Below are 15717 nucleotides of genomic sequence, written 5' to 3'. Positions count from 1 at the left end.
GCTGTAGCTCCTCCTTCCTTAACCTGGATGTTTCTCCTGCTCTTGTAGGTAAACACCTTCCAGATTGTCCTCATCACTGATGGTAAACTCTCCTTTACCATCTTCAACTATGAGTCTATCACTTGGACCACAGGAATGCATGCCAGTAGCGGGGGAGATTTTGCTGGCCTGGGAGGCATCGCAGCACAGGTAAGCTCTGCCATTGCAGACGCCACTTCCTTTCCAATGCCTGGCACCGTAAGTCTTCAGAGCCTCCTGGTGCTATTTCTTTTACTATATTATTAATTTCTTGCCAGGATCATGAAGCAACTGAGGAAATTTAGATGGATTTTTTTTTCTGAAGTTCTTAAATATCCATGTGTTCTCTCCCTCGTTGATGCTAAAGCCATATAGGGGGCTTTGTTATAGCAAAACCACAGTTCTTTATGTAACCCTTCTGCCCGTCAGAGTTGGCAGCAACAAGGGCCGGGTTCAATATCTAGGGGATCCATTCGAATAACACAATGCAAACCGGCTCGAGCCCCCACCCAGTGACCTGGAACAAATATATACCACCCCCGCTGGACGCCTCCAAGAGGCAATACTTCCCCTCTCGCAAGCACATAGTCTGAGTGTAGCAAAAGCCTTTTAATAACAGAGAGAAACAATGTGGCATTATGTTGGGGAAACACCACCAACAGGATTCGTAACACAACCCATGAGCAAAAAAAAACCCACCCCAAGCAAATTGGGGCATGCCCTTTTCCCTTTGGTTCTTGAGTCCAGCAACCCCAAATCACCCAAAGTCCCAAAAGTCCAATGCCCCAAAAGTCTCTGTCCCTGGTCAGGGCAGCCCCAGAGTTCGAAAGTTTATCTGCGGAGCTTTACCTCCCAACCTGGGTGGAAATGGGACGGGGGTAAGAGGCACCTTACATGATCTGAAGCTGACCGCCCCATAGCTCCATAGCAGTGCTCCGCTCCGCCAGCCGCCCCACGAACTCCTTCACTCAGCTCCACGGCCCACAAGCAGCTCCTGCCATCCACAAACTGCTCTGCGTCGAACTGCTTCACCAGCCGGTCCGCAAGGCACTCCAGCCGTCCCGCAAACTGCTCCACAATATATCTTCAGGCTCTCCCACTACTTAACACAACACTCAGTGATTTCAGCTCTTAGGTGAATTCAGCTTGTAGTAGGGGAGCCCCAGTGCTGGTGCACTGTCAGCCCAAAATGAGCTCAGCAGCCTATAACTAGACTTCTAATGAAATCAAAATTAGCTCTGATATTCCACAGTGGAGAGAGGAGGAAGTGCAATTAGCATGTAAGGCCCTCATCAAGGGGCCCATGCCACCAAGTATTAATACTTGTCCCCAGCCTCTCTCTATTCACACAGAGTTGGAACCCATGACCCTTGCCTAGCGAGTGCTACTTAGTTGATGGTGAATCCCTCCATCATAACAAAAGGCCACGTACAGTTCCAAGCACAGTTCCCATAATCAGGGTAATAACAATTTATTCTTTCTGCCCCAATAACAGAGACACTGGGGATCCCACAGCAGCCAAAGTGACCATTTGGGCAGCTATGGTCTCATTCTAGGCGTGGTGGGTGTGCCTATGCAAATGAGATCGGCCCCTGAAGTTCTTTTCCACAACTTGCCACACCTCACCACCAGATGTCAGGGTGGAGCTCATCCTGACACTGCTTACATCTACATTGGCCAATGCCTCTTAATTCCTTTCCTTCTTAACCTCAGACTTCAAGAGCAGCCCAGCAGCTGTAGCAGCAGGCATCGTTTTCCATTGTATTTTTATTCCAGCCCTGTGTGGTGGGGTGGTGTTGTTTTTTTGAAACCACTGTCCGCTCGGATGTGTGAATTTCCCACAGTTGCTCTGTCCTTGGCCCGTTGCCTGCTCTCATTTGAGAGTCTCCAGAAAGCAGGAAATCACAGGTGTAAAGGAAACGGACACGTTTCAAATCCCAGAATTCAAAAGTGTGGATTTTATGGCTGTTATCAGAGCAGTAACCACATGCCTTGGAAGGCAGACAGCGTTCCAGGAATACCCCACCCTAACACTGGCCAAAGAGAAGGGAAGTCTCAGAAAAGTCTCACCCAGTGGCAGTTTGTTAGTGAGTTTGCAAGAGTGAGCTGCAGCCACTCAGAGTGAGACAAAGCAGCTGGGCTCTGTTTAGGAACAGCAGGGCTCCACATGGCAAAGGAGCCTGCTTGGCCTTTGCTAGCAGAGCTGTTCCCCGGACTTCTTTGTGTCCAAAATTTGTCTGCACACACATAATGCCAGGTGCAGAGGAGAATGAAAATAGAATAGACATCATATGCTTTTTCCAAGAAGTGAGTCATCAACGTGAGGGGATTGCTAAGACAGCAAATGCTTCTGTTTGCTGAGGCTGCTATGCTGAGCTGTGCAGGAGGAGTGTTTCAGTGGGCAGGCCTTTGAATTCCCTTTCTTTTAAAGCTGTCATCAGTAGGTAGACTGGCTCTGTGTCCTGCTCTTTATTCATAACCATTTTGTGTGCAGCCATGCAGGACTTCCTACCAACCAGGATTGTGTATTCCTTACATTGTTGTTTGTGTTCCTAGAAGGCCCAGCTGAGATCAGGGCTTTGTTGTGCTGGGTGCTGTGCAGATGTGTGGGATACGCCTCCAGTGCACCTGGAAGTGTAACTTCTAGGCAGGTAGATGTACATGCGCTAGCTTTGATGGAGCTAGCATGCTAAAAATAGCAGTGAGAGCGGGCAGCACGGCCTAGCCACCTGCATACAATGGTACTCAGGTGGCTAGATCATTGGTAGAGCCAGGATTAAAACTGCCTTAACTACTAGACCACACTATTTTCAGGGCCTTGTTGTGCTGGGCCCTGTATACATGTGACCAGCACCCCCAGAGCATAAGCTAATAGTGAGATGATAGTGAAATAAATAGCAGTCAAAGAAACCAACTTCTTCCCTTTTTTATTTCGTTGTGGATTTCTTCTTCTCAGGGTGCTGGACCATGGTGAAAATGAGGCATTCCTGTCTCTTTCCCTTCCCCCCACTAGAGTTTTCACTTTCCGCCCTTGTCCTCCTAGGCAGGTTTCAATGCCGGTGATGGAAAGCGCTACTTCAACATTCCTGGATCCCGCACTGATGACATCGTCGACGTGGAGATGACTACAAATGTGGGTATCCCCGGGCGCTGGGTGTTCAGAATCGATGATGCCCAGGTGCAAGTGGGGGGCTGCAACAACACAAGTAAGAGGACAGCAGTTAGGTTTGTTTAAACAAACAATTCTTCACTCCCTTCTCTAGGTTTTCTTTCTTTCCCTGGGTAATGCCAGTGCCCATGAAAAGAGGGAAGAGAGCAGCCATGCAGTGGGATTTATCAGGAAAAAGAGCTAAGGGTATTGTGGGAGGAAATCCTAGAAACCACCAGCCCAATGAATGGCTGCAATAAAATAAATGGCCAACAGAATACTGGATGCATTGACATAAGGCCAGAGTATAAAGCAAACCAAAGTGAGGTGGTTACTGTACCATGCACTGGCTGAGCCAAGTTCAAGGCCATACACCTCTTGCCGAGGTCAATGGGAGTTGTCCTCCTATACCATGGCTGAGTGGCTCGTTGTGTTTGCTTATGGGAAGGCTGCTCTCGCCCTTGAAGGGGGGCACCATAGAACAATAAGGCTACATCTTTAATGAGAAAAGGGCTAATGATGTCAGGCCAAATTCAACCCCCTTAAGCAAGGCAGGGCTCTGTTGCAATGAATGGAGTTGTGCCTGCTTCTCCTAGGACTGCATTTGGCACATTGGCCCTCTCTGCATTGGGGAAGAGACAGTACAGGCAGAACCCCCAATTCATCGCAATAACTACTGCACTTCAGAGTTGCACCATACCTTATGTAAGCGGGGGGTTGGTCCTGCTATTGTGGGGAACTTTCCTAGCTTCTGCACTACCCTGGTGGAATCGGCTTGCGAAAGGATCTGAGTCCTCACTCCCACTTCCTTTACCCAGAGGCCTGCCTGACCTCAAGGACTCCCCTTCCTCCCTCCTGTGTGGCAGAGTCCTCATGACCCCAACAAGTCTGGGCCCAGGATTCCTGGGAGGCTGAATTCCCAGTCTCGTTATGGTCACTTAGGATAGGGGCTAGGGTGTCCCCACTATGTTCCTAGGGTGTTCAGTCTGTTCCTCAGCTGTCCCAGGCCTCCCCCCAGGCCCTGGCTGTGCTGCGGTGACACTACGGATCAGATCCTGCTCTGGCGGTGGTCACACACCCTCAGGCGCTAGGTGGTAGGGACCCCTCTCCCCAGTGTCACCATTGGGATCATGTCCCCCCACTGAGTCCGGCCTGCAAGTCTCCCTGCACTGGGCCCTCTGCCAAGGGCCCCCCTCACTCTCTGCAGCTGCTAGCCATGCTTGGCTCCAGTGTTATTTGTGGCACAGCTGGTGTCTGCTCCCCAGCTCTGGGCCCGCAGCTCCCGCAGTAGCTCAGCCCTGGCTCCCCGTTGGCATGGCAGGTCTGTGCGGTGCCAGCTCCGGCTGCTCCAGCTCCCCAGCTCTGCCTCCTCTGGCTCAGAGCTGCTGCTTCTCTGCCCCCAGCTCAGCCCTGGCTGCTGCTCTCCCCTTAGCTCTTCCCTACTCTTGTTCAGGCAGCTCCCGCTCACACATAGGATGGGCCCTGGGCTCCTGACTCTCTCATTGGCCTGCCTGCCATGTCAATCAGGCTGACCTGGAGTGTGGCCTCTCCCCATTGGGCCTGGAGGCTGTCAGTCTCAGGATCCTGATTTCTCTTCATCCCTTCCCCTTTCTTTTGGTACTGGGAGAGGGCTGACCAAAAACCCAACTATGTTTCAGGGAGGGGCCAACAGCCCCCCACATTTATACTGGTATGTCCTATATAGATAGGCCCCTAGCCACTCTGTGCCTCAGTTCCCCATCTGTACAATGGGGATAACAGCTCTACCATGTCTCCCAGAGGTGCCGTGAGGATAGCTACATTAAAGACTATGAGGTGCCCAGACACCATGGTAACAGGGGCCATATGAGTACTATAGCCAGAATGTGTTGCCAAATAAATGCACTGAAACAAACCAAATAGCTATGTTATGGCATGGCTGGGGCTGGAAGTCCCTAGGCATGCAGGAAGAAGTTGGTTCAGTCCAATGCTATTGTTGCTAAGACATATTGTAGGAGTCCTGTGGCGCGCGTTCTCTTCCATTAAAAGGTGTGCTACCTTGGTTTGCAGCCTCCGTGTGTTTGACGTTACGCCCCTGTTTGAATGGGGGAAAGTGTATTGAGGACTGCATCACGGGAAATCCCTCCTACACCTGCTCCTGCCTTGCAGGCTTCACGGGCAAGAGATGTCATCTTGGTAAGTGCTCTCTGCACCATCCTGCATGCACATGTTAATGGGGTACAAACATTTCTCCTCCCTCTGAAGCTTGCACCTCCATGTTAGCATCTTCCCTTCTGGAGACCTGCCTCAAACTAACTGCCATTATCCTGTGCTGCTTAGAAGAAAATTCTCCCAGTCCCAGGAACAATTAGCCAACAAAAGGGTACTTCTGTTCCATAGGAAGGATGGTCTAGTGGCTAGCTTAGGACTCAGAAGACCTGGGTTCAGTTTTTGTGATCTGCCTCAGATTGTCTGTGGAATCTTGGACAAGTCACTTAGTCTCTTTGTGCCTCAGTTCCCCATCTGTACAATGGGGATAATGGCACTGCCCCGCTTCTCAGGGGGCGTTGCAAGGATAAGTAATTAATGATTTGGAAGCGCTTGGGTACTATGGGAATGGGGCCTGTATACGTACCATACAGTCTGGGAACAGGAAGATATGCCTGGGATGGAATGATGCTTTCTGGTCAGCCAGCCACAGGCCGAGAATACCAGTGATGCCCTACTCATCCTTATGGCCCCCGTAGTCTGTGGCTGACGTATGACAGAAATGGGGACAGTTGTGGGGGTGAAGCGGAGTCTGTCTGTAGCTCTGTTCTGCCCCAGGCCAGGGAGCACTCTATGCCACATGGAGCGATAGTGACCTGAGATCTGTCCAGGTGTTGGTGAGCATGAGCGGCAGGTGAAGCTTCCCTTGGGGAAGGCTAGCTCCCTGTCCTGCCTCTTCTGCCCATGGCCCCTTGCCCTCCCCACTTACCCCCCCCAACAGCCACTTGCCGCGTCCCTCCTCTCCTCCACATCCCCTCTTCCCCCAAGGCCCTCACCCCTTGCACTCTCTGTTTCCCTCCTCTTCTCCACCCCCCTCCACCATGAGGCCCCTGCTCCTGCCTGCAGGGACACAGCAAGCAGCGGGGACCTCCGGAGAGCAGGGGTGGAGTGCAGGAGAGGAGGGACTCATCCATGCAGCGGCGGGTGGTGGAGGTCTCAAGGAAGGGGCAGAGAAGGGAGGGGAAGAGATGGAGCGCAGGCAGGGCAACCATGGCCCAGGCGTCTGGTGGCAGGTCTGGCAGCAGCTGTGCCAGGGGAGGCTTAGCCTCCCCTAAGCCTCCCCTAACCTGTTATATCCACCACCTATGTCGGTGAGCCCTCCTGGCCATGGGGCCGCTCTGGTGTTCCATGTTTCTTTGCTGCTTTTCCCCTTGCCACAGGGCGGGTGTCACATGCCCCTAACCCTCGGCTCCACCGCTATTCTCTTTCAGATTTGGATGAGTGTCTTTCCCACCCGTGTCAGAACAGTGCCACCTGCATCAATGGCATTAACAGCTTCAGCTGTCAGTGCCCACCAGGGTTCAAAGGATCCATGTGTGAGACAGGTGCGTTGGGCTGCCCAGCTAGACATGTGGCCCACAATGCATTGCAGATGGGCTAAAAACCAAATACAGCTTGGCTGAGAGAGTGCAAACTCAGTGCACTCTGGGAGAGGATCCTTTGTTCTGTTCACACATGGGAATGTGGAGTGAGGAACCTCCACTAGTGTCTGCCCACCTGGGACCGACTCTGGGCACTGGCTCGCTTCCTGCACATGCAGCTGGATTCAACAGCTATTCCGGCCAATGGAAAGACTTCCTTTAGCTGCACAGGGCTTTGAGTCAGACCTTTTCCTTGGGAACATGGCAATGCCCCCACAGTGAAGTCCTCTGCATATAAATTGGTGGAGTGGAAACACACACGAAGGAAAGCCTCAAAGGCTGCATTGATTGTATTCTAAGGCTTGGCTTCCAGTTCTAGTCTAGAGGCAGGATAATGGGATGGGGAGATAGGAACTCCTGAGTTCTGATCCCAGCTCTGACACGGACTCCTGCTGGGGCCTCAGACAAGTCGCTTAGTGCAATGTTCTCCCATCCTAACTCTCTGTGACATAAATGGGAACGCTCCCGGAGGGAGGCACCAAATCAGCATGGGTAAGAGTGATTGGAATGGGCCTTTAACCTCCCACTGTCAGTTTCCCCTCTGTCAGAGGGGGATAACAGGACGTACCTTTCAGAGTGGACAGGCAGCCTGTGGAACTCACTGCCTGGGGATGTTGTGAACGCCAAAAGCATAACTGGATTCAAAAAAGAACTGGATACATTCATGGAGGATAGGTCCATCCATGGCTATTAGCCAAGATGGGCAGAGATGCAACCCCATGCCTTGGGTGTCCCTAAGCCTCTGACTGCCAAATACTGAGAGTGGATTACAGGGGATGGGTCACTCAATAATTGCTTTGTTCTGTTCATTCCCTCTGAAGCATCTGGCACCAGCCACAGTGAGGGAGAGGATACTGGGCTAGACGGACCATTGGTCAGACCCAGTATGGCTGTTCATAGAATCATAGAATATCAGGGTTGGAAGGGATCTCAGGAGCTCATCTAGTCCAACCCCCTGCTCAAAGCAGGACCAATCCCCAACTAAATCATCCCAGCCAGGGCTTTGTCATGCCTGACCTCAAAAACCTGAAAGGAACGAGATTCCACCACATCCCTAGGTAACCCATTCCAGTTCTTCACCACCCTCCTAGTGAAAAAGCTTTTCCCTAATATCCAACCTAAACCTCTCCCAGTGCAACCTGAGACCATTATTCCTTGTTCTGTCATCTGCTACCACTGAGAACAGCCTAGATGCATCCTCTTTGGAACCCCCTTTCAGGTAGTTGAAAGCAGCTATCAAATCCCCCCTGATTCTTCTCTTCTGCAGACTAAATAATCCCAGTTCCCTCAGCTTCTCCTCATAAATCATGTGCTCCAGTCCCCTAATCATTTTTGTTGCCAATTTTTCCACATCGTTCTTGTAGTGTAGGGCCCAAAACTGGACACAGTACTCCAAATGAGGCCTCACCAATGCCGAATAGAGGGGAACGATCACATCCCTCAATCTACTGGCAATGCTCCTACTTATACAGCCCAAAATGCCGTTAGCCTTCTTGGCAACAAGGGCACACTGTTGCCGCATATCCAGCTTCTCGTCCACTGTAACTGCTAGGTCCTTTTCTGTAGAACTGCTGCCTAGCTACTTAGTCCCTAGTCTGTAGCAGTGAATGGGATTCTTCCATCCTAAATGCATCATCAGATTTCTTTTGGCCCAATCCTCTAATTTGTCTAGGTCTCTCTGTATCCTATCTCTACCCTCCAGCATATCTATCACTCCTCCCAGTTTAGTGTCATCTGCAAACTTGCTGAGGGTGCAGTCCACACCGTTCTCCAGATCCTTAATGAAGATATTGAACAAAACCAGCCGCAGGACTGACCCTTGGGGCACGCCGCTGGATACCGGCTACCAACTAGACATGAAGCCATTGATCACTACCCGTTGAGCCTGATGATCTAGCCAGCTTTCTATCCACCTTATAGTCCACTCATCCAGCCCATATTTCTTTAACTTGCTGGCAAGAATACTGTGGGAGACCGTATCAAAAGCTTTGCTTTGCCGTTCTTATGAATGTGAGGGACAAGGCTGAGGCTGGGCAACTCCCTTAGGCTCTCCTGAAAAGTTAGGGTCAGATCCTCCCCACCCCCCACTCTCCATTGAGTAATATCTACCTCTGCAAATAACCCCACTGAAGAAATGGGCTTCTTGTGGAACGAAGCGTGGCTGCACGAAGGGGCAGGATCTGGCTCTTGAGGCCTGTCAATGCTCTGTAGTTTTTATCCAGCAGGAACCTTCAACTAGCTTAAAGAAACACCCACCGAGCTCAGTGGCATGGTCCAGAAGCAGTTCTGAGCTCCTTGTAGAGAGCTACATGCATCCTGGATTTGGACTTTGCAAATCCAAATGAAACTGGTGTGGCTGCAAGTGCCTCTTATCTGACACTGATGGTGCATTTCTGAGCAGTCTGGGTGTTAGCACAGTGCATGTCAGCAAGTCATTTTGAAGCCCTCTCCACTGTTGGTAGGTCCTGCTTAATGAAATAAGCTAGGTGTTGTTTAATTAGAATGCAAGTGGCCCTGCTCTCTGCAAGACTTTCACCAGTTCAGGTTTGGTCCAGAGCCCTTTGAAGTCAAGGGGAACCTTTCCATTGGTTTAGTGAACTTTGGCTAAGCCCGTGTTGTACTGAGTTGAGGCTAATCCACGCAGCAATATAGTCAAGAATTAGCATATCCACCCAGTCATGTGACATGTGCAGACTCCTCTGGGCATGAGGATGGCAGCAAGGGCCATATTTTAAGAGCTCAACGGCAGATGTTCAAGTTCTCAGCACCCACAATCAGAGCCAGATTTTCAGAGGAGCTCAGCTTCCCTTTAGACACCTAAATAAGGGGCAGAGTTTCAAGAGTGCTCAGCACGCAGTGTGGCTCCTGAGTCTGCATCCTTTGTCATGGAACCCCATCAAGACACTCCAGCCTCCAGGCTGTGTATTTTATAAGAGGGTATCTTATGTGCCCTGGGACAGTTAAGCCAATAAACAGTGAGGGAAATTCTGAACCAACCTACTGAAAAATCAGCCATCTTATAGGCCTGTGTAAGCCTCTACAGAGCTGTATCCAAAGAGGAGACCCATTCACTGAGTTCTCAGAGATCTTAAAACAAAGAACAGAAGCTTAGCTCCAAGCTATTCAAGTCTGGACACATCCGTGTCCATGTCCTCAGCCATCCTGTCTGATCTCCTGATCCCTTGGGACGGGAAGTGGTTGGCATTCTCTAGAGAGGCAAGAAGATATTACAGCCCTGGCTGAGTTCTCCCTTGCAGTTGGACACCAGACTGCTGTATTGGATCCAACCTTTGGATCTCATGTACTTCCAAGCCTACTGAGTCTGAGCAGTGTCCAGACTCTGCCTCTAAGTCTGGCTTCTCTGGAACCCTTCCAAGGTACAGTCCCCTGCTGCCTTCTCAGGATGTGGGATCCCACGGTCCAGCTGCCTAGACTCCAAGGCCAGTGCTGCTCCATAAGTCTCCCCAAAACTTAAGCATGTCCTCCGCAGAGCTTTTCCTAAAGTTTTTTCTAATATGTAACCTAAGTCTCCCTTGCAGCAGATTAAACCCATTAATTCTTGTCCTACCTTCAGTAGATGTTCAGAGTAGTTAATCACAGTCCTTTTTAAAACAGCCCTTAACATATTTGATTAGTTATCAGATCCCCCTCAGTTGTCTTTTCTCAAGACTAAACATGCCTAAGTTTTTTAGGTCAGGTTTTTAAAACCTTTTATCAGAACTGGACACTCTGCTCCCACTGAGGCCTCAGAAATGCTGATTAGAGCAGGATAATTACCTCCCGTGTCTTACATCCCACACTCCTGTTCTATAATTTCCTGGGTCCTCTTTGTTCCTTTTTTTAATGATCGGTACTGTTTGCCCTTCTTCAGTCCTTGTGACCTCACCTGTCCTCCAGAAGTTCTCAAAGATAATTGGTAACAGTTCCCAGATTACTTCAGCTAGTTCTTTAACAATCTTAGGATGAATTTCATCAGACACTAATGACTTGAATATATCTAATTTATCTAAGTATTCTTTAAACTGTTCTATCCTTATTTTGGCTTCTGTTCCTTCCTTCCCTTTTTACCCAATCGGTCCTTCCTTCCATAGAGAACCATACTTCTCTATGCCAATATTTCAGTCATCTAAATTGCCAAGCAGATTTCCCTACTGATTTCCCTCTTGTTGCTCCTATGATCCATGCACTTCCAGTGTGTCAACCTTCAGAAGTGCTGATGCTTCTCCCCTTCAGAGCAGATGAGGGTGTTCAGAGGCCTAATTTTGGAAAGGTGAGGCTCTTGTGATAGCTCAGCTGAGTGGTGATGGGACAGCAGAGGGCAATGGGGTAAATCTGCAAGGTGTGAATATGCTTCTTGCCTTCCAGCTGGGGAGAGTGAGAGCCGGCCAGCAGGGACAATTCAGTGGCAACTGGAGAACATTGGAGAGGAGGGGTCACAGAGGCTGGGTGCCTGGGGCCCTGGGAGGACCGTGGCAAATGGGGATAGGGTGTCCACCTTTGTTGGCTGGAAATAAGGGAGAGCCACATGAAAAATAAGGGACAACACTTTATTTTAAGGGACATTGCAGGGAAACACCATTTCTCTTAACATAGCATGTATTTGTCTCTCAAGTATACATTTCTGCTGCCCTCAAGAATACAATGCAATTGTCATAAATTTCAATTTAATGTTTCAAATGGTAAAGGGACAGTCCCTTAAAATAAGGGATGGCTGGTCCCCCTAGTTGGGGTATGCATATCTGTCCCATAGAGCCCTATAGCACATGCCTCAGCTTTGGCCACCTGGGGCTCTAGAGGGACTGTGTCAAGCTTATGTTTGGCACCCCGCCCCAAATGAGTAGGGTTCCCACATCCAGGTTATAAAAGACCGGGACATCCAGGGTGATCCAGAGTCCATACAGCTGAACAGCTGGCATTGTGCACTGAATACTCATCCCAGGCCAGCTGTCTAAAAAGGCAAGGTGCTGTTCAGGATGCACAATGGTTTGATGGGGCCCACAGTCATTCTACGAATCCAAGCTGGAGGGGTTGGGGTGCATAAGAGCTGTAGGATTGGGGTCGGTTGTGTACAAAGCATGCTGCCATGGCAGATGATGATTCTGATATTGGGGCCTCATCTGGAGCCGACTGAAATCCAAGGGGTCTTTACATTGACTCCAGTGGGCTTTGGCTCAGTTCTTTACGGGGAGCCATCAGGCAGAAACTGGACAAAAAGCTACACCTGCCTGGCAGGCAGCTGTCATTTAGGGTTAGAGCAAGCCAAACATGAGGGCTTCCTTCCAGAAACACCAAGCAGGAGAAATTGCAAACAGACACTGACCAGAGTTTCTATTGGGGGCTGTTCTCAGAGTGACATATAGCTGCACCTGCCCAGTGCAATGGACTCCTCTGGATGAGCCACCTCAGTCCGAGCACAGGCCCATGGTACTACCACGGGCCTCAGCAATTTTCCCTAAATAGCTGCAGTATCTTGGCCTCCAATAAGATAACTTGTCCTAGGGAGCGAATAAGAAAGTGGATGTTTACTAAAGGAAAACACATCCAAGAGCAAACATGGCACCAGCACCCAAAAGAAGAAGGTAAATGAACCAGCTGAACTGTCTAAGTCAGGAATTATTGTCTGATTTGCCCCAGTGTGATAATAGCATCCTACATGGTCCACATCTCTGTATAACTCCTTCCTCCTTGCATGTCACTGTTGAACCAGACTTCAGGGGAGCAAGTGCTAAAGGGGAGGGAAATGTAATGCAAAGGTACGTGATTTACTTTAAAAAAAAAAAACAAAAAACTAATGTGTAAGAATTGGAGAGAGTTAATTAGTGCTGCCCCCTGCTGGTGTGATGGTGCTTGGCTCCCTGGGATGGTATGATTTTTGATGGTAGGGCTAGTGGCTTCTATAAAGATGAGCAAAAGACCCTACACTTTGAGGACCTGTCATTCCATAAAGGCCCTGGGATTCACAAGCTATCCTTCTCCCTTTCTCCAGCAGTAGGACTTGAATGGGAGGAAAAACACCAGCAGTCCAGTTCCCTTTCCAGCCAAAGTATCTGATGGGGAGGCAGTGCCTGGGAGACGGGTCCTTATGGCAACCATGGGGGTGGGCTTGGAAGGTGCGAGGGCTCCAGGTTGGGAGGGGAATGTTCTGAGCTTTGCGTGTCATTCCCCAGCACCAGATTCAATCTCTCGTTTGTTTATTTTGAATATTGCAGTGGAGTCACCCTGTGAAATGAAGGAGTGCCAGAATGGCGGGCAGTGCCAAGTGGCAAACAAGACAGCGGTGTGTGTGTGTCAGGCAGGATATACAGGAGACTCCTGCGAGATAGGTAAGAAGTCAATTGGATGACCATGTGTTGGAATGGCCTCAAGTGAGAGGTGAAGTCTTAGGGTGAAATCTCATATGTTCCACTTGAACTGAGGTGACTTTATGGGCCTTCCAGCAGGTGTCGGATTGTTCCCAGGGAGGTACCCCCTGCATGTTTGGGTTGGCTTTTCCTACCTCCCTAATTCCTCAAATTAGCAGTATTGGGAGGGCGACGCTTTGTATTATTGTATGTTTAGTTGATTTTCAACTCCATCCCTGCCCAACTGGGTCCATATAGATCATTACTCTCCTCTGAAAGCATTCACAAGGATCTTAGAGGAAGTGAAGACCCCAAAAGATGTATGTGTAGGCCAGAGATGAGACCACACCTAATACCGGAGAGGTCCACGTGGGTGGGTGGGGGGTCAATAATGAAAGTGGAGTGAGCTAGATCAAAACGTGCCTGAGGGCAGAGACAAAGAAGTACACTAGAACTGATGCATAAAGCAAGCATCTGGGAGTCAGAGGAGGGTAGAGTGCTAGGTTTTCGCTAGGAGACAGTGCAGGGGTCAGAGGCAAGTCAGAAATCTAGAACCTGGCAGATGCATTCATCTGAAGGAGGAGCTAGAGAAGAGATCTAGCCCTAAGGAGATGCACACACGTGGAGTTGGAGTCAGAACAAGGATAGAGCTCTAGAATCATAGAATATCAGGGGTTGGAAGGGACCTCAGGAGCTCATCTAGTCCAACCCCCTGCTCAAAGCAGGACCAATCCCCAACTAAATCATCCCAGCCAGAGTTTTATCAAGCCTAACCTTAAAAACTTTAAAGGAAGGAGATTCCACCACCTCCCTAGATAACGCATTCCAGTGCTTCACCACCCTCTTAGTGAAAAAGTTTTTCCTAATATCCAACCTAAACCTCCCCCATTGCAACATGAGACAATTACTCCTTGTTCTGTCATCTGCTACCACTGAGAACAGCCTAGATCCACCCTCTTTGGAACCCCCTTTCAGGTAGTTGAAAGCAGCTATCAAATCCCCCCCTCATTCTTCTCTTCCGCAGACTAAACAACCCCAGTTCCCTCAGCCTCTCCTCATAAGTCATGTGTTCCAGTCCCCTAATCATTTTTGTTGCCCTCCACTGGATGCTTTCCACTTTTTTCACATCCTTCTCATACTGTGGGGCCCAAAACTGGACACAGTACTCCAGATGAGGCCTCACCAATGTCGAATGGAGGGGTCTCTCGATCAAGTCCGTCGATCTGCTGGCAATGCCCCTACTTATACCGCCCAAAATGCCGTTAGCCTTTTTGGCAACAAGAGCACACTGTTGATGCATATCCAGCTTCTCGTCCATTGTAACCCCTAGGTCCTTTTCTGCAGAACTGCTGCCTAGCCATTTGGTGGGATTCTTCTGTCCTAAGTGCAGGACTCTGCACTTGTCCTTGTTGAACCTCATCAGATTTCTTTTGGCCCAAACCTCTAATTTGTCTAGGTCCCTCTGTATCCTATCCTTACCCTCCAGGGTATCTCCCTCTCCTCCCAGTTTAGTGTCATCTGCAAAATTGCTGAGGATGCAGTCCATGCCATCCTTCAGAACATTTATGAAGATATTGAACAAAACCAGCCTCAGGACCGACCCTTGGGGCACTCCACTTGATACTGGCTGCCAACTAGACATGGAGCCATTGATCACTACCCGTTGAGCCCGACAATCTAGCCAGCTTTCTATCCACCTTATAGTCCATTCATCCAGCCCATACTTCTTTAACTTGCTGGCAAGAATACTGTGGGAGACCATATCAAAAGCTTTGCTAAAATCAAGGAATAACACCTCCACTGCTTTCCCCTCATCCACAGAGCCAGTTATCTCATCATAGAAGTCAATTAGGTTAGTCAGGCATGACTTGCCCTTGGTGAATCCATGCTGACTCTTCCTGATCACTTTCCTCTCCTCTAAGTGCTTAGGAATTGATTCCTTGAGGACCTGCTCCATGATTTTTCCAGAGACTGAGGTGAGGCTGACTGGCCTGTAGTTCCCAGGATCCTCCTTCTTCCCTTTTTTAAAGATGGGCACTACATTAGCTTTTTTCCAGTCTTCCGGGACCTCCCCCGATCACCATGAGTTTTCAAAGATAATGGCCAATGGCTCCGCAATCACATCCGCCAACTCCTTGAACACTCTCGGATGCAGCACATCCAGCCCCATGAACTTTTTCTCGTCCAGGTTTTCTAAATAGTCCCGAACCACTTTTTTCTCCACAGAGTGCTGGTCACCTCCTCCCCATGCTGTGCTGCCCAGGGCAGTAGTCTGGGAACTGACCTTGTTCGTGAAGACCGAGGCAAAAAAAGCACTGAGTACATTAGCTTTTTCCACATCCTTTGTCACTAGGTTGCCTCCCTCATTCAGTAAGGGGCCCACACTTTCTTTGACTTTCTTCTTGTTGCTAACATACCTGAAGTAACCCTTCTTGTTACTCTTAACATCTCTTGCTAGCTGCAACTCCAGGTGTGATTTGGCCTTCCTGCTTTCACTCCTGCATGCCTGAGCAATATTTTTATACTCCTCTCTGGTCATTTG

General features: G+C 49.5%; 1 protein-coding gene across 5 annotated transcripts in view; it reads left to right on the top strand.

Moving 5' to 3' along the window:
- The window catches only part of SNED1 (sushi, nidogen and EGF like domains 1), a 123927-nt gene that overhangs the window by 56617 nt on the left and 51593 nt on the right, over positions 1 to 15717 (top strand). For 4 of the 5 annotated variants that reach the window (XM_073360483.2, XM_073360486.2, XM_073360482.2 and 1 more), the window contains 5 exons: positions 49 to 189; positions 3062 to 3224; positions 5216 to 5341; positions 6625 to 6738; positions 13044 to 13157. In XM_073360483.2, the coding sequence (XP_073216584.2) occupies positions 49 to 189; positions 3062 to 3224; positions 5216 to 5341; positions 6625 to 6738; positions 13044 to 13157 (658 nt within the window). The remainder of the gene's footprint in view (positions 1 to 48; positions 190 to 3061; positions 3225 to 5215; positions 5342 to 6624; positions 6739 to 13043; positions 13158 to 15717) is intronic. The other variant, XM_073360484.2, reaches the window with a different exon arrangement.

This window comes from Lepidochelys kempii, chromosome 9 (assembly GCF_965140285.1).
Source record: "Lepidochelys kempii isolate rLepKem1 chromosome 9, rLepKem1.hap1, whole genome shotgun sequence".
NCBI classification, from domain to species: domain Eukaryota; kingdom Metazoa; phylum Chordata; order Testudines; family Cheloniidae; genus Lepidochelys; species Lepidochelys kempii.
This window is presented reverse-complemented; position numbering and strand designations above follow the sequence as displayed.